This window comes from Perca flavescens, chromosome 2, assembly GCF_004354835.1.
Source record: "Perca flavescens isolate YP-PL-M2 chromosome 2, PFLA_1.0, whole genome shotgun sequence".
In the NCBI taxonomy this organism is placed as follows: domain Eukaryota; kingdom Metazoa; phylum Chordata; class Actinopteri; order Perciformes; family Percidae; genus Perca; species Perca flavescens.
Genome location: NC_041332.1, coordinates 13888246 through 13912993, shown reverse-complemented (window position 1 = coordinate 13912993; position 24748 = coordinate 13888246). Strand labels below are relative to the sequence as shown.

General features: G+C 41.1%; 1 protein-coding gene and 1 long non-coding RNA gene across 3 annotated transcripts; one reads left to right on the top strand and one right to left on the bottom strand.

Annotated features, from left to right (window-relative positions):
• Positions 1-12790, bottom strand: pld5 (phospholipase D family member 5). 2 transcript variants are annotated; one of them, XM_028567960.1, is made up of 10 exons: positions 12426-12790; positions 10368-10504; positions 9942-10125; positions 6602-6710; positions 6035-6162; positions 2936-3133; positions 1816-1967; positions 1489-1654; positions 1237-1327; positions 1-867 (listed from the first exon to the last, which is right to left on the bottom strand). In XM_028567960.1, exons 1-10 carry the CDS (start codon positions 12471-12473, stop codon positions 611-613), a joined length of 1470 nt encoding a protein of 489 aa, XP_028423761.1. In that variant the 5' UTR covers positions 12474-12790; the 3' UTR covers positions 1-610. The 2 variants fall into 2 exon arrangements, with proteins under 2 accessions (XP_028423761.1, XP_028423770.1); XM_028567969.1 differs by lacking the exon at positions 2936-3133.
• Positions 9087-10734, top strand: LOC114548184 (uncharacterized). The gene is made up of 3 exons (XR_003691333.1): positions 9087-9629; positions 9953-10127; positions 10358-10734. It is a non-coding gene; the product is annotated as an uncharacterized LOC114548184 (long non-coding RNA).
• Positions 12791-24748: the final 11958 nt, after the last annotated feature.

Below are 24748 nucleotides of genomic sequence, written 5' to 3'. Positions count from 1 at the left end.
TTAGGAAAAAGATACATTTTATAAGTATGGATGACATTTTCAATGAGATGATAAACAGCTGGTGGCACATATGTAAAACTAAGGCATAAGCTTGTGCAGTCAAGGAACTGAATTTGTTACAATCAAGGAGCGATATAGCATTAAAGTCCTAAATGCTATGCAAAAAAGTAATCAAAGTTTATAAAAAATACAAATTAAAACTAAACAAAAATAGTGCATCATCATTAAATACTAAATGTGATTTGTAAAGTTTGATGGGATATGGATTTGAATAAGTTTCACATAGAGAGCATATTGATTTTATAATCAGCATATTGCTTGTCCTAGCATATAGTTTGAATTTGAATATTGCTTTTCAATATTCATGCAGCATAGCGTGCTCATATAACAGTCAACATTGAATTAAGTAGTTAGATAATATTACTGTAACTTGCAGCGGTAGTGAGTCAAATTATTATTGTCTTTGTTGACTGTAATTGAATCTATTAAAATAACATCACAAAATTAAAGTCTAATAGCTTAAGTCACATTCTTATATTGTGTACATGTGTTGTAAACTCTAGAGTATTCAGCCTCATGAGGCTTTAGGATATAGAAAGACATTCTGTGCTTATAAAGGGTTGTTCCACTCCTTTTCCTCCTTAGACTCCATGTGAGCTTTGGCTTGTTGCAGGTTTCTGTATTTGCCCTGTTGACCTTTGTTTCCGTGTAGGCTCTTAGCGTAACGGGACCTCCAGTCTCTCTCAAAAGCAGCCTTGGCGTGTTCCAGGATCGTCACTCCCCTGTCTTTGAGACTGTTTTTCATCTTGACCACCAGCCCAACTCCTGAATTAATAGCAAAGTCACTTCCGACCCAGTCATGGTTACCTGTGGACAAAAAGCTAACCTTAGATATTGTGTCTGCATACTCTAGAAATAATGACTTTGAGTTTCATTACTGTGCTTTCATCTTTATATGTGTACAAAATGTATATACATGTTGGTGCTTATGTGTCTCAGTGTCTGTGTGTGAGAAAGAAAACATTTTTAGTTTCTTTTGAAAAAAAATACGCTGAGAGTTAGATGAGAAGATTGAAACCACTCTGGTATCAATCTTCTCTTCTAGAGCTCGACAATAAAGAGAATAAGCCTATTTCCCCAAAACCTCAAAGTGTTATTTGCTTTAAAGCATTAAAAAGTAGTGCAAAAAATTACATGTAAATTGAATTAGTTGCAAACACATTATACATTGCCTACCAATGTAAACAGTATTATCGGTCACCATGTACTTGTTGTGGTTGAGCCCATGTTGAATATCATCGTCTTGCTCCTTGTGACTAAAAAACCTCTGCAAAAAAAAAAATATGATCAACAAAATCCATGTGTAAAGAAACCACGTCCATTCTCAATTTTATACTTGCATAATAAATCAAGATAAACGTCCAGACGTTCACAGCAAATATTAAACAACATCTTTGATGAAACATATTTGGAGGAATAATCACGTACCACCTCCAATGAACAGTTGTGCAGCTGCATGCAGAGCGACTTGAGGGAGGTGACAAAGTTAAAGGTGAGAGGGTGAGTCTTCTTCCAGAAGCTTATCAGCAGGCGAACTCTGACTCCTCTCAGTACCACAGCCTCTCTGATCACCTCATCAATAGGTGACCAGTACCTGTTGATGCAACCATTGGAATGATTAAGACACCGTTTTACAATCTGAAGGCAATGACACATACGTACAGTTTGTTTCTTAAAGTTAAGTTACTGAAAGATTCGATTTCATTCAACCAAAAATGACAGTTTATAATGGAACCAATCTGAGTTCTGATGTACCTTGTGACCGAGGTTCCTCTGAAACTCCTGCTCACCAGAGGGAGGTAGTCCGTCACGGATATGAAGATAAATGTCTTTGCACTCTGGATGACTTGATAGATGGCATCTACATCTCTGGTGCGATCTTTAGCGCAGAAGATTTCAGGAGAGGTCTGCAGAAACAATACAAGCACTCAGACAAGTTTGTACCAAAAATGTAATAAAGACAAAGGTGTAATTTACAGGGGGTTGGAGATGGGTTACAATCCCCCAATAATCAAAACTGGCCAGTGCCCCCCCCACAAATATCTAATAAAAATTTCCTTTACATAATTAAAGACATTTGCACCATAACTTGATGCAGAAAAGGCACACATTGTTGCAGAAAATTCACTACAATGAAGGAAATGAAGTGTTTCATATGCTCAAAATTTCAATGCTCAAAAGTGGAGATCTCAATCCAATGCTGAACCCAAAGTTACGCCCTTGAATAAAGATAAAATCGAAGAACTGAAAGGTGGACAAAAATATGATTTAGATTCCTTTCACTATTTCATTTGTCTCGGTTCAACAAACAAAAGTCGACAACTGCACCTTTTGATTTATAACCGCGCTAAATTGTTACAATGATAAGGACAACATCATTAGAGTTTATAATTTTCCAAAATGTCATATACAGTCTAACAACTTTGAGAAAGCAAAGAGCAAGAAAAACAACAAGAAGCGAGGCAAAAGAGCAGGTTGGAGTTACCAGTTGCTTGTGACAGCGTGACTCCATTAGTTCCTATAGGATGATAAATGTCCTAAATGCAACGGATAAGCGTCTTGTCGCTTAGAGGGCAACAAGATTCATTACTGTCAAATTAGGTTGGGGTACTGATATATTCAGACTCAAGATGCTCCACAGCGTGATATTAACATGATTAATCACCCCCCTGCGTGTGTCTGTTATTAGTTGGTAATGAAACTTTCATTAAGACATTCACCATCTAGTCCAGAGTCAGGAAATTGGTGCCTTAAGAGGAATATAAACCAGTCTGAGAATTTATTGTGGACACAACCTGTGGTTTGTGCATTTGGTATACAGTCAATTGATGTGCTAACAGAGTGAATACTGCTACATAACAAAGCCGTTCCTCACAGACACGTAAGCAGCGGCCTCTGTGGCGTTGAATTGTAGCTCCAGGGCGTCATGCCTCCCGTAGAGGGCTGTAACTCTCTTCGACCAGATGGAGGGGATGTAGTCCCTCTCATGGAGCTGCCGGTAAAATGAAAAGACTCGGTGGAGGTCCAGAGCCAGACAGCTGCAGTTATACACCACCACCCCCAGTTCTTTTCTCTGTGGGGTGTCAGAAAGGAGCACACAGGAAGAGGTGACGCAGCAGAAAAGTTGCGGTCTGAGTGTGTTCACTGAATAGACATGCCGCAATGTGAGAAAAGAAGATAGATAAAAGGCAAAAGTGATGCTGATTTTAGAGTGAGAATAGTATTTGATAATCAAAAATAGTAGAAATCAGTGGTGGAATGTAACTAAGTAAATGTACTCAAATACTGTACTTAAGTACAAATTTGAGGTACTTGTACTTTACTTGAGTCTTTTGTTTTCATGTACTTTTACTCCACTACATTTCAGAGAGAAATATTGTACTTTTTACTCCACTACATTCATCTGACAGCTTTAGTTACTAGTTACTTTATAAAGGACAATTCATGCACACAAAACACATGGTTTATAAAATATGATGTTTTATTATAAATTAAACTACCCAACAATATACAGGCCCACAAGTACAGTTGATCGTTTCCAGTTTATTAAATGTGAGGATTTTATTGCATTGAGTAAATTTTCCTGATGATACTTACATACTTTTACTTAAGTAACATTTTAAATGCAGGACTTTTATAGGTACTAAGAGTATTTTTCACGGTGTGGTATTATTATTTTTATTTAAGTTAAGGATCTGAATACTTCTACGACCACTGGTAGAAATTGATATGCTAACGGCTCTGTGACGCAATAGGCACAGTGGTGCGTAATGATAACATAAGCATGCTAACATGCTTAAAATGACAATGCTAACATGAGGACGTTATATCAGATATATATTTACCATGTATGGTGAACAAGTTAAATATTATACATTATAGTTAGGCGTATTAGCATGTGATCATTTGCTAACTAGCACTAAACACAACCGCTGAGGTTGATGGGAATGTGATTTGTTTTGCAGGTATTTCATAATTAAAAAAAAACATTGGGCAAATTGAAATTTTGACTCCATGATGTGGCTAGATGAAAAAGTGAGGAATAATCAAAGTCATCCTGAGGGGGACATTAATGTGTGTAACATATTTAAAGACATCCATCCAATAGCTTTCGAGACATTTCACTCAAAACCACAAATATCAGCCTCATGGTGGCTCTAGAGGAAAAGTCTGGGGGGTCATTGAAATCAATAGAGTGCTGCCAGAATGATTCCTAAAACTCGGAAATGAGTTAGCACTTCATGTTCCCTCTTTTTTCGAGTCAATGTTTTTTCTTTGCTTAGATGCCTGAAATAAGGTCTGTGGTTAACAAAAGCTTAAGAGATTTTCACGTTTTGTTCTACGAGATAAAATACTTCAGTAAATACCCCACTCGTGAATTTTGAAGATTTGACACGTCTTAAAAAGGCGGTGGCTAAATTAGACTACAGAAGTTGTCGGGGACATTAAACGTTTTCACGCCGAACACGTAAAATCAAATTACAAGTTGAACGCTCAGTGGTGGTGATGTTGAAGTCATGTGACCGTGGTGTAGTTTGTTTATAGCCTTATAGCCTAACGTTAGCTTTTTACTTCTGCGATTGCATTCATGCTTCAAAATGTCAACATTGATGCATCTGATTTTTATTTTTAATTATTTATTATTCATTTAGTTTTTCTGGTCTCTATAGGCAAAATATGTATTTAATTATGTGATGTTGGGGTTTTATTTTTATTTTTGTATTCAATTGGAATGTAATTCTAGTTGTTGTAAACAAGACAATAATGTAATGTGATTTTATCTAGCGCACAAGTATTTATATTTGTATTTAATGTCATGCTCATGTTAGAATGCCTATCATTGTTTTTAAGGGAGCCTATTGTAACATCTGGACAGGGACTGCAGATGAAAACTAGCCTTTTGGCTAATTCTGGCATATTTACAGAACCGTTTATTAATATGCACTGTCCCTGACAAATAAAGATTAAATTAAATTAAAAATCAAAAAGATTACAAAAAGTGTAAGTATCATAAACAATATTCTGCAATAATCCAAAAATCCCATGAATGGCTTTTTGTGGAGGGAACCAAGGCGATGCTATATTCTGGGTTGACCTACAAAAATATGCCATCCTTGCAACACTTATTTTTCCTGATTTATCCTCTGGGCAGATTGGTACGTGTACAAAATATAATTGCAATCCATTCAATTACAGTATTGTTAAGATATTTCAGGTCTGGACCAAAGCATTGCTTACAACAGCGAAACATTTGTTCTAAATATATTCCATCCTGGTCATTAGTTACACAGCGGAAATATGTTTTGTGTTTGTTCCATTTTGGCGAGTGGAGTGAGCCAAAGGGAAACAAACAGAGGCATTAGTCTATTCTACCACCATGTATGTATGGTGAATTTCTGACCCGTTCCCTTTTTGTCTCTCTTCTTACCTGCCATTCTATCATTTTGTGTGTGTGTGTGTGTGTGTGTGTGTGTGTGTTCACACCACACCTACATTTATATATGTGTCCCTTTCTATCCCTCTGGCTGTTAATTACACCAAATAGTAGTTCTACTTTCAGCCAGTGTTGAAGCCTGAAAAGTGCCAGGCAATCACTTCAAGTAGTAGTATGCTAATACTCCCTGGTTGCTCCTCTATTGTGAATTACATAGTAAATGCAAAGTGAAATGCTACTACGTTTTTCTGGCCCGCCTCAGACAGCAATTTTAAATCATCCCCGGTGGCCATTAAGAGCTGCTTGAGTAATTGCATTAAAAAGGTACAGGTGTATAGTGGAACTAATCCAGACTCTGTGTTACGTTTTAAGTCCCTGTGGGGTGCAAATGTTATCACTTTATTAAGTGACCAAAATTTACTGTAGCCATTTTGAGGCCAGAAAATAACCGCCGATCTGACTACACCTGACTGCAGCGGCTCATTCATCCTCTGGTCTGATTTTATTCTGCACACTCATGTTGTCGATGTTTGTTGTTACCTTGGAGAGTGACCTCCAATCCATGTCCGCGCTCCCGATGTAAATGTGCTTCCGATCCACTATCCAGAATGAGGAATGTAGTCCTCCTCTGGTAAGAGCTGTCATATTAACAAAATGAACCTCTGCATCTAGATAACGTGAGACAGACAGAGAGTGGCAAAAAGAATGAGATGGAGAGAATCGTGGAAACGGGCCAGTTGCCTTGGACTGGCTGACGGCAAGGCAGGCAGGCAGCCTGAGCGGCAGCTTTGAAAGGAGACCAGCCAGGTACATTTGCACATTCATGATTTTTTGACCTTCATTGTAAAGTTTGGCAGACATGATGGTTGTCTGACCTTTGCTGTGGAGCTGCTGGAAGGAGCTGCACGCTGTAAATGAGCCTGCAGCTGTCAACAATTTTTTTTTTTTTAAATTGTCATAGAATACATGGGAAATTTCTTTTGAAAACTGGTTTTTGCACAGGAAATGTTGTCAAGTGAGTTGTTAGGAGCTATAAATCTTCATTCTGGAAGGTTACAGTGGCATAGTGCATTACTTTTATAAAATGGAAATATGACAGCCACTCACTGTGTGCTGCCAAGGTCTTCAGTTCAGCAGAGTTAGTCAGACTGCTGGCAATCTTCAATTTAATCCCACGAGATTTCAGGCTGAGCAGTCGCTGGAACAACAGCTGACCCTGAGGAGGAGAGTGATGTTCTGTGGTAGAGCAGCGTTTCCGGATGTCTTTTCAAAGGGCGCTACTTTGCAAAACCAACTTCACTTAAAAGAATACATACAGTTCTTCTAGAAAATAGTTGCATTTAAAGGTGCAATATGTAATACCGACAGCTAGTGTTTAAAATAGTTACTGCAGTACTTAATTCAAAATACTAGAGAGAGTCGCGTCCCCCCTGCCCCCTCCTCCCCTGCATCCACAACAATGTTGCTAGACGCTTGTCTCACATAGGACATTAGCTACTTCAAAGCACAGCGGAGTAGCTAACGTTAGATGCTGACTATATTGACATTCATAAAAGCCCGTGATCACGCGGAGCTCTGTACCCAACCGACAGACACGCTTTTTCAGCTTAGAATTATGGTAGGAACCGCTAAAAATAACACTACCTTGCCTGTCATATGTGTTATGTGCCTGTTCATTACTATGGGTTTTACGGTAACACAGATAATGAGTGAGATCTCGCCATAGTCTTGAATGTTATTGCGAGTCTTGTGTGAATGTACTGTAGGGTGACCAGATTTCCCGGAGCTAAAACCGGGACACTTTGCATGTGACCGTAGTGCTCGTGCACGCACACGCTTTTTAACGTGAACATGTGCCAGCCCAGGTCAGACAGTAACTTCATTATTTTGATCGTAGGCTCCTCATCTAATAATAGTGTTTTTTCCTGTAAAATTAACAAAAATGCAGCAACAGCCTTTTTCAGTTTAGTGTGAGATTTATGTTGAGATTTTTTCTAAAAAAAAGATTCTTTGAAGTGTTATTTATTCCAATAACACCAAAATAATAAAAATTATTTATTGAAAATTTTGAGCATAACCACTTCATTTCCTGCATTCTGGTGAATTTTTATGCATACATTTCTACCTTTTTCTGAATCAATGTATACTGCAACCTGCAAATATCTGTAGCCTAGGCATCATTTAGGCTACTCCTCCTTCCTGTTTGGCATCTTTTGGTGAGGAAGTAACCTCCTTAAATGTGCATATGACAATTATTCACCTCAATGATACATTAATTCATTTTAATTTATAATAGACCCCTGGACTGTAGTATTTCAGATGTGTTTGAGCAAGATTTCTGCTCATGTCCAAAACTTTGTGCACCTTCAAAATACAGTATGTGTTCTCTGTGATTTGGAGGAGACGATGAGTCGTGACATTGAGAAAAATAAAGTTAGGTTAGTAGAGAAGAATAAAGAATAAAGTCACTATATTTCAGAAACTAATCTATACCTGCACCATATAGTCTGCTGTGCATTACGTGATTGCTCTGCTGATACAGCAGATCTCAGACCTCCTGACTGACACAGAGTCCCGTTTGGGTCTCTGAATGAGACAAATAGTTTAGTTAGAGAAGTAACTGAACGCTGCTCTACATCGGAGGTGGAAAACGGAAACTACAGAAATAAACGGGGCGCAAACGCAACACATCTACCGCAGCATACCCACAGCTGAGCGCGTCCATAAACCTGAAGCTGCGCTGCATTTTACAGAAAGAGTGGACACAAGCAGGTCTGCTTCAGAGCTCCGTGTGTCTGAGTCTGAACCATAGACTGGAAACATCACGTCACAGGAACTTCAAACTAAATCATTAGCATTGCGCTCCTAAACTTTGTCCTGATGGCATCAATGTAGGCTATTACACTGATTTGGCTAGGATTCCTCCCAAAACTTCACCCTGCTTTCCTCACGGAGAGATGGTTGCTAGGCGATAGCAACAAATACAGCACGGTCGGACCCCGCACGTAGCTGCCCGTTCTATTCGCCTCGGAAAAATAAACTGGACAAAGTTACATTCGGGGCTACACTCAAAACATTCGGGGCTGAAGACACGGCAAAATCGGCTGACGCCGCTCCTGGTGTAAACCGGGACATTTTAGCGTCCCGACAGGCTTTTGTCGGGACTCGGGACAAACATTTGAAAATCGGGACTGTCCCGGTCAAACCGGGACGTCTGGTCACCCTAATGTACTGGCTAACGGCATGTGTTCAATAAAAGTGGAGCTCCGGCTAAAAGAGTATTAGGCCTCCGTATTCTCATTTTACACGCGTCAGACGTGAACGGAAGGAGCTATGGCCAAATTAAATCCCCCAACACGATGTCCTCTCCACCCGACGGACAGACACACTTGTGTTGACTTAGGGTCAAATTGACCCGTTTTCAATTTTTGTTTTATATCAGAAAATATGGGACGTAGAAATAAAGAAGAATGTAAGAATTTAAAACATTGGAAAAAGCAAAAACAAACTGTGAAAAAAATGCTGGTTGACGGGAAGACAACACAAGGGTTAAGATAGGAACCGCTAAAAATAATACCACCTTGCCGTCCTCTCCACCCGACTGAACACACTTTATTGGCTTAGAATTATGGCAACAATCGCTAAACACATTGATAACTCACGGTCCTCCCGATTTACAGCCTCCCTCTCTTGGCTTAAAATAACTCACTGTTGTCAGCTACGACCGCTGAACAGGCTACACGTTGTAAACAGCTGTGGCCTGCTTGCCTGGTCCTCCGGTAACGTTAGCATGGCAGAATTAGCCAGTCCTGGCTAATGCAGCTAATGCTGCCTCCGGCTGCTCATAGAGACCAATAATGTTATTTCTCCAGGTCGTAGGACGGCTCGTTTTGAATACAATGAGTTTGTAGCTCGTTGTTAACCTTACTACTTTAGGAAATCTGCGTCGTTTGTGATTATAATAGATAATTGATCCCAGAAGTTCAAATCTGTGAATATCTTTCTAATTTTGCTTACGTTTATAAAACCGAGAGCACAGATTAGGAATCTGTGCGCACGTTTTTTTTTTTTATCAGCAGACCCCTGGGGGCCCCGTACGTTACAGCTGTAGCGCGCTGGGTTAACGTTTTCACAGGTAGGCTATATCTGGCAACCCGGCCTGGCTGTCAAACTAGGCAGTTGATAACAACGCACACAAACAGAAATTACTTATGGAACGGAAATTTAAAAAGGAGAAACATTAGCATTGTTGTCAGAAAAGATAGTATTTCAACTTAGAATGTTTCCTTAATATCTGATGACGCATTGGGGTCATTTTTGGATTTATTACAGTAAATATATTACATATTGGATCTTTAATCTTAAAGAACACCTGGGAAATGCAGAAGGTTCAAGCTCTGCAGGAATGTATTAGGGAAATATTAAGACTGAAGATCTGATTTTGTACCTGTTTGGCAGTGCTTGGCGTTGTTTCCAGGTCCCAGGGGTTTAAGGCCCAGACAGGTGACACAACCTCAACTGAGTGCTTTGCCTGGTCCAACAATGTATGAAAGCCAGCAGAGAGAGGGAGGTGGTGTCTGCCATTCGTGGGGAGTGAGAGGTCGTCTGGAATATTCTCCGTGAGCACGATGCTGTAAGTAAAACCTGCTTTTGTGAGTTTTTGGAGCATTAAAGTGGAACTCACAATTTTACACATCATCCGTTTACATGTCTTTAGGAGCACCACTGCATGTGCAAAATGTTTAGTCTTATGAATGAAGATAGAGATACTGAATGAATCGCTGTTTGTTAATGTTTTGCACTATACATGAATGCAAACCTTTTTTTTTTTTGCCTTGTGATGTTATCATGTCACAATTGCAGAGCATCTTACCTGCAGTCTCTGCTACAGTTTTCCTCTGTGATACCGTCCTCATCATCCCCCCAAATGTCCACTGAGGAAAAAATTAGCACCACCAGTACAGCACAGCAGCAGAGAAGGGCAAAGATGGCAATGCACTTCTGTTGGGTCTGAAGGACGAGTAAGACACATTTAGCTAAAATCAGACTTCATTTTTGTGAAGGATGCATGACTCTGTAGAACTCAACTCTTCCCCATGTTGTTATACAGCAACTTGCAGTGAAGACATTGACATGGTTTTGGGTGGTGTACAAAAGGGAAATCAGCCGTTAAATGCCAATGTCCTCATTCAATATCATTGATTAAAGGTTAAGATTCATGATCAATACAACAACTTCTTCTTCTGACTGTAGAAACTCTTGATTTGACATCCAGGCCGCAAAGGGATTTAAAGCCCTGGAGCAAACCCCCCCTCCCCAGTTTCACAAATCCTACTTTATGCCACGGGGCATGGGACAAGTGAGGTGGAACACAACTCCAGCTGATACACATTAAAGCCCAACTATATGGAATATTGGAAAGTCTGGTGTATGCTTTTCGGTATACTGCCTGTCTGCTTTGTTGTCGAAGCGAATCCCAAGCTGAAAGGGATTTTATGACCTCTGTGCCAGCATGGATATGCTCAATGTTGCATTTATGACAAGCAATTTTAAAGGCTATATAATTGTGCATGTACAGTATGTGTGTGGCTGTATACGGTATACTGGTTGTAATAAGGGAGTGAGAGGAGATTGACAGTCAGTGGGGTCAGTGGTTATGAAGCAGCAGCCTTATTACCCTGATCCAGCCCGAGGATTCTTGATTTCCACTGTTTTAAAAGTGCAGTTAAGCACTTCTGTTTTGCTTACAACTACAGATTTTCCCCATCTCATTCCCTGCCCTGTTTGGCTGTTGGTTTCTTGAGCTGTCAACACATCACATTACATATTCTTTTTTGTTGCGTTCTATCCATCAAATGAATCGTATCTCGCTGATTACTTTGCGAGCATAAGCAGGGGTCTTTCTCAGACAGATGACTCCCACAGCTACAACTTTGTATAAAATGTGTCTATTAAACAAAAAGAGGTTCACAATTCAGCACCAAGTCAGAGAGAAGATGGGGCTCAGAGGGTGTTTGTCAACTTCATTTCCCACTCCTCTCCACACTGTCTATCTCAGGCAATGAGGCTGAAAGACTAGTGGCAGAAGGATGCATCTCACACTCCCTCTGCTGTCCACTGAGACCACTGAGCTCTTCATCACATTTAGCAGAGTTAAGGACCATGCTTGACTTGTGGATGTGGACATGGCTGCTCGGAAATAAAGCCTCATGATACAGAATGAGACTGACAGAGTGAGACCGGTCAGTCAACTTACAGATGATGCAGTGAGATTCAATATTTCCTTGACACAATAACACACACACAATGGGTTTCTACAGCTGTTTTCAGTACAGTCAAAATACCCTTACAGTAAGGTTTTATATATGTATGTATGTGTGTATATAAATGTGTATATATATATATATAAAACCTTAAATAGCCAGCATTGAGTTTAGAGCTGACATAATTATATTCAATTGTTTGTTTGAAACAAAGTCAACTGGCAAAAATCCCTAATATTAGCTCCATTCAAATGTATTGATTTTCATTGTGGTAATTATGAATGTCTAACAAGCAATTTCAAGACGTCCGCTTGGGTTCTGGGAAATTGTAATGATAATTTCTTTCCCTATTTTCTGACAATTTAAAGACATGTATATGATATGTGTGCATTTCCTTCTTTTAATTGTTTAATATCATTGTAAATTGAATATCCATCAGGAAGTTGAAGATGTCCCTTAGGCACTAGGAAATTGTCACAGACAAATTTCTGACATTTTACAGACTGATTAATCTATTATTATACAAATAGAAAATGTCTTAATGAATTCAGAATTAAATCGTTAAAGCAAGAAAAGCCTAAGGCGAACATACACTGAAGTCCCACCAACAGACAAAGTGAGAATAGTGTCACAGTGCAGCGAGTGTAGTTGAGGGCTGTAAACATCACCTTCAAGGGCTCCTGTGTGGTCGGTCCCGCCATGAGAGCAGCACTCATTCAAACTTCTCTGACAGGTGTGGAAACTGCAGCTCAGTCACACATCTTTGTCTGTCTGTCACCACTCAGCCCGTCCCACTCTGATGTCTTCACTCTATGCCGCCGTCTTCATCCTGCTGGTTCCTCACTGTCCTGGAAGGTATGTGTGTGCACCTCGAGTCCTGGTCCGTCTCATGTCCTGACATGGTTCTTCCAGCCTCTGACGTGTGCTGCTCACTCTCTGCTTCTCGGTGGAGGTAGTGAGAGAGATGTTGAAAGACCAACCCCTCTCATTCAAATGGCCAATACAGAGCAGTAGCTCCGAGCCCCAGCAACCCCCCTCCCTCCTCCTCCTATTCCACTCCTCCCTCCTCTATCTTCCTCTTTTATCTGCCTTGTGAACAAAACTCATCTGGCAGAAAGCAGTGGGACTCGGCTTAGAGGGGAGGGATGCTGAAACATGCCACTGGTGATCCACTGTGCGTTACAGCTGACACACACACACACACACACACACACACACACACACACACACACACACACACACGTGCAGCAAAGGCAAAATAATTTAAAACAGCTTTATAGCTGCCATTAATAACTTAAACTGTAAGTCAGCAGTATTCATCCATCCATCCATCCATCTTCGTCCGCTTATCCGGTGTCGGGTCGCGGGGGGAGCAGCTCCAGCAGGGGACCCCAAACTTCCCTTTCCCGAGCAACATTAACCAGCTCCGACTGGGGATCGGCGTTCCCAGGCCAGGTTGGAGATATAATCCCTCCACCTAGTCCTGGGTCTTCCCGAGGCCTCCTCCCAGCTGGGCGTGCCTGGAACACCTCCCTAGGGAGGCGCCCAGGGGCATCCTTACCAGATGCCCGAACCACCTCAACTGGCTCCTTTCGACGCAAAGGAGCAGCGGCTCTACTCCGAGCTCCTCACGGATGACTGAGCTTCTCACCCTATCTCTAAGGGAGACGCCAGCCACCCTCCTGAGGAAACCCATTTCGGCCGCTTGTACCCTGGATCTCGTTCTTTCGGTCATGACCCAGCCTTCATGACCATAGGTGAGGGTAGGAACGAAAACTGACCGGTAGATCGAGAGCTTTGCCTTCTGGCTCAGCTCTCTTTTCGTCACAACGGTGCGATAGATTGAATGCAATACCGCACCCGCTGCGCCGATTCTCCGACCAATCTCCCGCTCCATTGTCCCCTCACTCGCGAACAAAACCCCAAGGCACTTGAACTCCTTCACTTGGGGTCAGCAGTATTGTCTGCTTTAATCCCCACTGTTTAAATTACTGTAATAAATGTTCTTTTCAATAATTTACCAGATTCCAGAGCACTCATTCATGTTTCACTGCCGCGTATATAGCTTCAAATCGAAAGCTCTGCCGCTTTCTGTTGCACAGAAGTACATTAAAGGTCCTCAATGGGGGGAAATGTAATATGCAACAGTGTCTCCCTCCATTTTATTTTCCCCAACCCTTTTCTCACAGATGAATATAGCAGAAAACAACATATGCTGCTGCTGACTGCAGGCAAGCTGCTGCTGTGTTTATGAGTCCCGCACTGTACAGGGAGTAAAGGAAGGACCTAATGGGGGACAAGAGAGAAACAAGGGAAAGATAGAAGGAAGGTGAAAGAGTTTCTTTTCATTTTAAGTTTACTTGGTTGTGACTTTTGAAATAGTTACAGTAGTACTCAACCGAACTTGAAGACTACTGGATGGATTGCTATGAGATTTGGTATATTAATGTTTCCCTCAGGAAAAATTGTAATAAATGTGGTGCTCAATTTGAAATTGTCCAATTCTTGGATGACCAAATACCTGCAAAACTAATGACATTCCAATCGGCCTCAGCTGTGGTTTGTGCTTAGTGCATCTGGTAGATGGATGGAGAATGGCAATGCAAAGACCTGGGGAAGTGAAAGGTGGCTGGACACAAGGACTGAGGGGCAGACTAAGTAAAATAACGTATGTGATGTAACAGGAAAATAAGTCATCAATGCAGGATGTGGTGACAATGGGCCAAAGCCCTGTAACGACCAGTTGGACGAAGTGTTGCATTAACACAAGCAAACGTGACTGGCTAGAGTGTGGACGTAATGATTGTGTGCAGGGCCCTTTGACCTTTTAGCAGAAGTGGCATAGGCAGTAACAAAATCTAAACACAAGTGGTCAGCTGGAGACGCATGATAGACAATGTGTATCGGTAGTCTGCTAGTGTTCGGATCACCAAAACGTATTTTAAAACCAAGTGTAAACAGAGTCTTAGTCTTGTTACATTCAGTTCAGCCAGGAACACTCTAGATTTAGATAGATTTAACCCTTTATTGCAACAAATGGAAATACAGTTATGCTTGGCGCTGATGGCTCCGCTCTTGACAATGCTCCCTGGAACAGAGGAGCATTGTGCAAAAGAGTGAGCCAAAAGAAAGACATTGAAAACCCTTTTAAACTTTGAGTCATGTTAGGACTCTGAACTAGTGTTCAGGTGTGAACCTGAGGTTCAGGTTCTAGGTGTGTCCCTTCGTCAAACCACCACAGGACTCACCCCTTTCCAATGCATCCTGGGTTATCAACCCCCGCTTTTCCCTTGGTCGGGTGAGCCATCAGAGGTGCCTGCCGTTAACCACTGGTTCCAGAGCAGTGAGAGGGTTTGGGATGCAGCTCACGTGCAGCTCCAACAAGCTGTCCACAGGCACAAGGAACATGCAGACCGACGTCGGTCCAACACCCCACAGTACCAACCCGGCCAGAAAGTGTGGCTGTCCACTCGGGACCTTCGCCTCCGCCTGCCTTGCCGAAAGCTCAGCCCTCGCTACATTGGGCCCTTCACCATACAGAGGCAGATAAATGACGTCACCTACAGGCTGACCCTTCCTTCTCAGTACAGAATCTCACCTTCATTTCATGTCTCCCTATTGAAACCCTTTATTGACCCTGTCTCTCCTCCTCCCACAGACCCTGACACCGTGGTGCCTCCTCCTCCCGTACCCGTCGACGATGAAGCCATCTATAGGGTCCGTCACATCTTGGATTCACGGCGACGGGGTCGGCGTCTCGAGTATCTGGTTGACTGGGAGGACTACGGTCCTGAGGAGCAGTCGTGGGTGCCACGGGATGACATCCTGGACCCTGCTCTCCTCGACCAGTTCCACGCCGACCGTCCAGATTGCCCCGCCCCTCGTCGCCGTGTTCGACCCTCTTCTCGGCCGTCAGGAGCCGCCTTGGGAGGAGGGGGTACTGTCAGGGTCCCGCCAGCACTCACTCCTCCCTCTTATTCTCCAGCACACACTCCTCCCACTGATTCATACTCCTCGTCACTCACGCAGATCAGTCGCTCCCAGTCCCTTCAGTACTGATTACACACACCTGCACCTCATCAAGCCTCATCCTCAGTTCACCACCTGCAGCTAATCACCAACCACCTATATAAGCAGCACAACCACACACACTCTTTGTCTGGTCTCGTTTCTACATGACGCTCTGACTCACACACGTTATGCCTAGTCTATCCAAGTTTGCCTTACCAGTACTTCGTATCCTGTTGTCTGCTGCGGCTCTAAACCTGCCTACTCAGCTACCGGATTCCTCCCTGTTGCTTCCTGCTCTTTGTTGGATCATTGTTAATAAAGATCTGCTTCACTACTCCAGTCTGTCTCCTGGTCGTCTGTGACAACTAGGAAGGTGGAGGCAAAACGTTAAGCAGCGTCAGTTTAGCAGGGATCAGTGAGGAGGGGGTCACATTAAAAAGGGCCCCCTTGATGTGAGAATGGCTGGGGTTGGTGTGTGTCTGATAGAAATGATAATTCAATCAGCCAGCGCATGACTTCCGTGTCCTGTATGAACTAACGCTAAGCTTAATTATATTAATCTCATTCACACACTCATGAATAAATGTGTATGTTTTATCCATGAAACTGATGATTTGTCAGTGTAATTGAAAGAGTATAGAGTAAGTATGGTTTTTATTTATAAAGCCTTGTGGAGCACTGTGTGAGATTCCAGAGTGATTATTGGTAGCAACAAGGAACAAAGTCATAGCAGTGAAACCTGCTGTGTTTATTTGAGGAAGGTGCCCTCTGCACGTCACCCTGCCTGTCCGCGCTAAAGAGAGAGCAAGAGACAGAGACAAAGGGGACAGAAATGTTTGGACCACTTCCCAGGAGAGGTGAATATTCCTAAAGCTGCACATACAGTATACAAACACACTTTCAAAACAGGATGGGATGTTCACTGTCCCCCTGACCATCCTGATCACAGACCATCAGCTGAGACTGAACCACAGCGCGGTTTTAGCTGAGCAACGACATGAACGAGATCCCCGGCTTAACGGTCAGCAGCGGTCACAACGGAAAATTGTTGACATAAACAATTTACCCTCTGCACAGTCACCACCATGAATGTCTGAAATGCCTACCAGTCCATTTTCCTTTCCGTTATAATGGATAGCTGTAAGAACTCTTGACTTGATCTCTACGCTTTTCAAGCGCCGCTGTTTTTAGGAGAGCAGTTCAGAGGTCATGGCAGCCATTACAGTTTATTCCTGTTCCCTTATCTGATAATGTAAAGCACAGTTCTCCAACACAGGAGACCAATTGTAAATAGTTCTTATCTTTAAAAGCCACACTGCAAGGAACATTCAGACTTTACACACAAATGAGCAAATTATTATACAATGGGCCTAAACCAGGTAATAGCTTTTATGCTGTGTGTGTGTGTGTGTGTGTGTGTGTGTGTGTGTGTGTGTGTGTGTGTGTGTGCGCACGTGCGTGGTGGTAAAAGAACCCTAGGGTCTATACTTTTACTAGGTTTGGTCATTACTTTTTTACTACAAGAATTGGAACTGGATCATGTCTTTTTAGTAAGGTTTGATTACGTTGTTTCAACATAATTTGAATGATGCCAAAAATATGTAGTTAGGTCCTACTTCATGTACCGAGACATCCACAAAACTTTCACTTTTCAACCCAATTTCATCTAGAAACCTGGATATTGGTTTTGAACTGCAAATCACCTATCCCCTTCCCATCCAAACACGCCCTGTAAGAGACAATGAAGGACGCCTCAATGTATAGTTTCACCTGCACACCAAAAGATCAACAGCAGGTCTCCATGTGTGCACAGGACGCAAGCTTATTTTTACAGTCTATGGTGCTGAGTGAAGGCTGACAGGTCACAACGCCACGGGAGACAGCTAGGCCACATGCCAAATGGACTGTGGATGGGGTGCAGATAGGGATCCAGCGGTGAGAAATGACCCAGTTAGATTGTCTTGTTCAGAAAGCTCCATTAGTGAGTCTCTGTTCACAGCCTTGTACTGGAGCTAGCTCAGCCTCTGCAACCAAGAGTTTAACATGGTTCAAAGAGAGAAGTTGAGAAATTGATTCATTGATTTATTCACTAAGCACTTGCTGGATGAAAAAAAAACAAGAAAAAAACCTAGAAAGCACTCCAAATTATTGACAATCTTCCCCGTTTTCTTTCTTTTTCCATTTCTTAATTTCATATATAAAAAGGTTTATCTGCTTATATATGCTGTTGAAAGAAATGTGATGGAGGAACCCATTTATGTTTGTCGTAAAACAAAAAGGTTACAATAAAAAGATCATTAAAAAGGAAGAATTCTGACCTTAAAATGCCATCAAATGTTGCAGGATTTGGGAAAACAACATTTTTTTAAAGAAGGTTATCCACAGCCTATATTTCTAATACCAAATTGGTGAAGATTGGATTAAATGTGTAGGATCATAATTATAACATACATTTAATGAACAATAATTTGTCCTTAGAATTTAGTTTATCTGCTGTTCAGGGTTTATGACCACATAAAGTGCTTTATAAATGACAACACAGTTGTACTACCTACACCAAAAACTAATGTTCCACCATATTTGACTGTAAACCTGCTTTTGAGATATTCTGCTAACCAACTAACTAACATACTGGACAGAAAACATAACCTCTGCGGTAAGGATAATAAAATGAAGAAAACCTCTATAAAACTATTCATGTGAACAGTCACATTGATACAAATGCATTAAAAAGCTACAGATTGAGGCAACCTGTGGTTGCACTTTTCCTGAGGCAGCTTTGGTTCTCCTCCATACATCATTGTTTGCATTTTTTGGCTAATCCCTCCCTTCGACCTCCTCCTCCATTCCTCCTCCATTTCTCTCTCTCTCTCACTCTGTCTTTCTCTCAAAAGTGGAGGTTTACAAATACTAAAAAATATATCCAAAATTGAAAAGAAACTGTACGTTCTGTAAATTAAGATTGTAGGATTATTAGTGTGTGTCTTTGTTTATGTATGTGTATGTGTGTGTGTGTGTGTGTGTGTGTGTGTGTGTGTGTGTGTGTGTGTGTGTGTGTGTGTGTGTGTGTGTGTGTGTACTGGGTGTGTGGCAGCAGTGAAGAAAGTGGTAATCAATTCTCATTGGAGGCAACTGAGCTCAACTGAACACTTCTCCAGCAGCAATTCTCCAGAGTCGAGGCTGATGCACCACAGGCATGCAGAATGAAAGGGTTTCCAGTGGATGAAACTAATGCCTGTCCTGGGCCCACAGGATGACATGTTGCATATTGGACAATGTGGCTGGTAAATAATAGAATGGCTTCTACACACTTTTGATACTCTCGGGCTTTAGGATAATTTACATATTAAATTGTATATAATGGTATTTGGTGCAGCATGCCCCTTTTCAATTTCCAAGCCTTGGATTTCCAAGTCAACTTGGATTCCCCTTCTAAAAAGCAGATTTACTGTTAATTACATTATGATGTTTGAGAGGTATCTGACAGTTATTTCTGCTGCTCCAGCAAGTCTTTGTGTTGTCGAAAGGTGGATGCAGAGAAGCCCTGCTGTTGGACAGCACTGTAGCTGCTGCTTTTCATTTGGGAAACACAGGCAGGAGCGCTGGGGGGGGGGGGCTCCTTGCCCCCTCGACCTTGGATCATCTGACAGTTCCATTGATGACCTGTGTACTGCTGTCTGCTGGGTTACAGACAGTAGTACAGACACACACTCACACACACGCACACACACACACACACACACACACACACACTCACAGCCAAGCCCACGTAGAGATGCTGTCACTTCCTGCGTTTCTATCTATCATTCAGTAGCTGAATCAGCCACTATTGGTCTCTGTGCTGTCTGTTTGTGGCCAGAGCACCAATGCATCCTCACACTCCCACACACACACTGCCTGGGAGACTGTACTACACACACATGTGTGTGTGTGTGTGTGTAGTACAGTCTCCCAGGCGGTATGGGAGGGGCAGGCAATGGGCTTCTGTGGGCTTATACACGGGGTGGAGGTGCAACAGGAGCTGCTGCGCTGGACAAGACAGCAAGAAGCAGACAGTGGACAGTAATCTGATTGAGAAAATTGTGAGGAGACTATCAGACATGAAGACACATACACGTACACACACACACACACACACACACACACACACACACACACACACACACACACACACACACACACACACACACACACACACACACACACACACACTGTGTGAGATCTAATTTCTCCCATTTGCACCTCACATACAGAATACTGATACTGGCAGAGACAAAATGTCCTGAAGCACTGTAGCCTGACCTTAAGAAACCTTTTGGCACAGGTCGAGAAACGCCATATGCCTGCTCTGAACATACTCTACAGAGTTAAACATGAGGAAGCAATGCTCACGGGACGACATGTACACGTCTCCATCCTCAAAGTCAAACAGACGTGCCTGCAGACATAAAACAAAAAAACAAAAGTATTACTGTGTTATTTTCAGGATATTTCTTCTAATCAAAAGATTTTAAGGCGGCATGCATCTCAAAAGAGATTACAAAATTACAGCAACAAAACAGCAAGAGAGCAGGAGACTATGCAATCAAAGGAGTACACAGTTATTTTATTAATATTAACAATATTAACATCAAATTAAGTTTATTATGTGTGTGTGGTGGTCATAATGTCATATTATATGAAAAGTGCAGGCTATAATAAAAGGTACATGTAAAAATGTACTTTTACAATTTAACCATCAGATTTAAATAATCCCTAGGTGTTAACTTGCCCCAATGATTATAGTTTGAATGTGACTTCCCCATCTGTGAAGAGAAAACTCTCTGGCCTCTCACACAGACAGCCAAATCTAAACTGCTTTTGAACATATATATAACGGGGAGATCCATCTATTCCTGGCATCAACTCTCTCCATTTAGCTCTCCATGATTAAAAACAGTCAGCACCTCTGGCGCAGTACAATAAAAGGAGGAAAGGGGCATGCACACACACACACACACACACACACACACACACACACACACACACACACACACACACACACACACACACACACACACACACACACACACACACACAAGGGGACTGATGATTTTTATAGCAAGCACAATTTACATTATGGTTACAAAAAGGTGCTGGTGTAAGAAGAATTGACTTTGCATGACCACCGTGGCCACCGTGTTAATACCAGCAGAGCTGTATGTAGTCTAAGATTCATTAATTCAGCAGCCGGGTTAGCTCAGTTGGTAGAGCAGGCGCACGTATATAGAGGCAGCCCGTTGCTGCATGTCATTCCCCCTCTCTCTCCCCTGTCATGTCTTCATCTCCTGTGAAAATAAAGGCCTAAAAACGCCCACAAAAAAAATCTTAACATTTTTCTATTGTTGTGTTCTCAGTCCTGAAACAGAAAATGTTCCCATATACTAAGAAAATTCCTATGGGTGCTCTCAGTGTCATCTATAATAACATCTTTCCCCAATTCATTGTCTATAGAGAGCCGAAGTCCCTAAGACAAACTATTTCCTGGTCCCGATTGATTTGTGCCTTGGATTACACATATGATGTTTTTCAAAATAAAAAAAATATTTTACATGTCAAGAATGAGCATTTCCACACTGTACATTGATGACATCACAAATTTCAATTTTTGTGTCCTGGTTTTTTGATTTGGGAGAGAGTTTTCAATGCGTGTATGTAGATGTTACCTTCAAACAGAGCCACGCTAGCTGTTTCCCTCTGCTTCAAGACTAAGCTAACCAACAGCTGGCTACAATCAATCTCAGTGGTACCACTCAGACTAGTTTTACATTGCCAGACCTATCTCCACAGCGCTGATACCTAAGTGGTATCACTCTTCTCATTTTAATTCTCAGCAAGAAAGCAAATAAGCGTCTTGACCAAAATATTAAACTGTTATTCAACATTTTTTACATTGAGGTGGCTGATCTTTCAGCTTTTCAAGTTACAGAAAGGTCAATCAGGCATTTCAATTTGATGGACTGTACTTAACTGTGTTTATGAACTACTTCTGGATTCTGGGGTGGATTCAACTTGCTGACAAAGCATTTTGCCTTATCCGGTTGTTCTCCTCCCCAAAGCCCATACGTTATGATGGTATATCAATGAGGAGGTGCCGAATATGTAAAATACCTTCAGTATCCTGCACACACACAGCGCAGCGTCATACATCTTATTCACTCTGAGGCCGCATAGGTGCTAAATCATCAATGACAGTTCAAATTACACTGAATAGTGCATAGGGCACATGCTGTGCATCACCTCATATTCATATGATATTTGAATTTGTCCGCATGAGCAAATAAACACATCCTTCTTATCTGAATCAGAATCAGAAAGGGCTTTATTGCCAAGTATGTTTTTTACACATACAAGGAATTTGTCTTGGTGTTGTTGGTGCATGTCACATTCTCTAGATGTAAGGAGGTCCAGACTAACAGCTACAAGACAAAAAATAGCTGCAGTGATATGAATATTTTATTTGTATGCAATAAATGTGAGCAGTGTGAGAGTGGCAGTGAAATCTGCAGGGAACCTGAACTTAATAAAACTAAGTGGGAACAATTCAGCCAAACTGTTCCCACTTAGGTGAACACCTGCACAAGCGCTGATGTGAAGCCACGATGAATGTTGTTCGCAAGGGAGAAAAACCCTGACACAGCTTTAAGGATTAAGGAAGTGGAGCAGAATATCTGGACACATACAATTAGTAGTGCACTGGCTGTGGCAGCGGGGCCTCTAAAACCTAATTTGCCGTGTGTTCTTGCCTCTGCAAAGAATGAGAGAAAGGCCAGATAGGGAGGGGGGAGATTGGGCTTCTTGAGGAGGAAGGATATGGGAGGTTGTAGCTTTGGATGATGACTGCCAAGAGGAGATTCTGGGGTGATGAAGAAGAAGTAGAAACTTAAAAAGGAGTAATCAGCTTTTTACTAGACATAGATGAATCAAGTTTGACCTCATATCTGATAACATTTAGTTTTACTTTATCTTACACCGTTTCCCATTTTTAATGGAAAAAGTATGTATGTTTGGCCGAGGCGGAGACACAAAAACTGAAAGGAATTCCCAGTTTACATGTTGAATGTATTTATTCACAGGATGGTAACATCCAGAGATGTGGACTTGAGACTTGGTGACGTTTCTGTCTAACTGTGAATCATGATTGGACAACTCAAAAAGCTCTGCAGTATGTGATTGTCATTATTGGATAACTGTCTGTCTGTCAAACTCCTTGCTATGGCAACACGTGACATCAAAGACCCCCGATGAAGCCTCATAAGTTGGACCAGACCACCACAATGGCTGCGTCTGTGCCACGAGTAATCACTTTTGGATTTAAAACTTTCACAGAAGAAGGAAAAAAGCGAACTGCTGAATATCAATAATTGTTATACAGTTTAAATTCATTTTTATACTTTTTAGACTAGTTATTAAGGCTGGGCAATATATCGATGTTATATCGACATCAATACATGAGACTAGATATCGTCTTAGATTTTGGATATCGTAATATCGTGATATGACACAAGTGTTGTCTTTTCATGGATTTACAGGCTGCATTACAGTAAAGTCTTGTCATTTTCTGAATTTACCAGACTGTTCTAGCTGTTCTGTTATTTGCCTTAACCCACTTAGTCATTATATCCATATTGCTGATAATTATTTATCTAAAATCTCATTGTGTACATTGTTTGTGAAAGCACCAGAAGTCAACCCGACAATATCACTACCAATATCGATATTGATGTATTTGGTCAAAAATATCGTAATATTTTATTTTCTTCATATCGCTCAGCCCTACTATGTTACAAACTAGACAATAATTTTTATTAGATGGGCTACTAATACCGTGTCGTTTATCTGTAGACAGACTGGTTACTACAGGTAAGAGTGCTTTATCTTGAGGGTAAAAACAAGTAACTCGGCTTGACTTGAAATAACCTGTGACTTGACTTAACTTGCCCCAAAAATAATAACTTGAGACTTTCTTGGGGACTTCAACCAAATGACTTGAGACTTACTTGGGACTTGAGCAAAGATGACTTGGTTACAACACTGGTAACATAAATTTTGTTCAGCCATATATACAGTATATTGCTGTTTGCACTATATATATATATATATATATATATATATATATATATATATATATATATATATATATATATATATATATATATATATATATATATATATATATATATACACATTCATTAATAAAAAGGAGGAAAAAAGGTACTTTCTCTCAAGGTGGAAAAAGGGCAGGTGCTCAAGCCCCTTTCGATGTCTAAGTGTGCACGTGCCTGCTACAGAGGTCTGTCTGTATTTGTGAGGGGATCGATGACAGTGTTGTTTTGGTATTGATTCTCTGGATTCATCACTCCTAGCAACACCTTTCACATTACAGGCTTTGTGATTTAGATAGTGATTGATGAATAGTGATTTAAAACTACATAAAAGATAGTTAAAGGAAACATTGGAACATTATGATTCAAGTGGAAAATATCTCCAATAAGAATACCCTAAATGTGGTTGAACCTTTGTCATTATAAGAATAATACAGTCGCTTAAAATTAGGAGACATAGTATCAGCAAAAGTCACTAAAATGAAAGTATAACTTATAATGCAGAATGACCACTTTCAGAATGTTATATTATTATTGATACATTAACATGTAGGCCTAATTTTAAAGCTGTAGAGGGTGGCCTTTAAGCTAACTACTTTATACTGTTGTGTAGTTTAATTTATGATGCTGTATATTTTATAATATGATCATATGCTTTGCATGCTAAAAGGTAGCTTCCATATAAATGTAGTGAAGCAAAAAGTACAATATTTTCCTCTGAAATATGAAGTAGCATACAATGGAAATACTCAAGTAAGCACAAGTACCTCAGAACTGAGCACAGTAAATGTACTGAGTGTGGAATTATTTTGAAAAAAAATAACAAACAAAATAGC

Coding starts and splice junctions, on each gene's coding strand:
- pld5 (XM_028567960.1), bottom strand. CDS start 12,473: ATGAGTGCTGCTCTCATGGCGGGACCGACCACACAGGAGCCCTTGAAG. Junction 6,163..6,601: donor GAAGACCTTGGCAGCACACA/GTGAGTGGCTGT, acceptor CACGTTATCTAG/ATGCAGAGGTTCATTTTGTT. Junction 3,134..6,034: donor ATTGGAGGTCACTCTCCAAG/GTAACAACAAAC, acceptor GACACCCCACAG/AGAAAAGAACTGGGGGTGGT.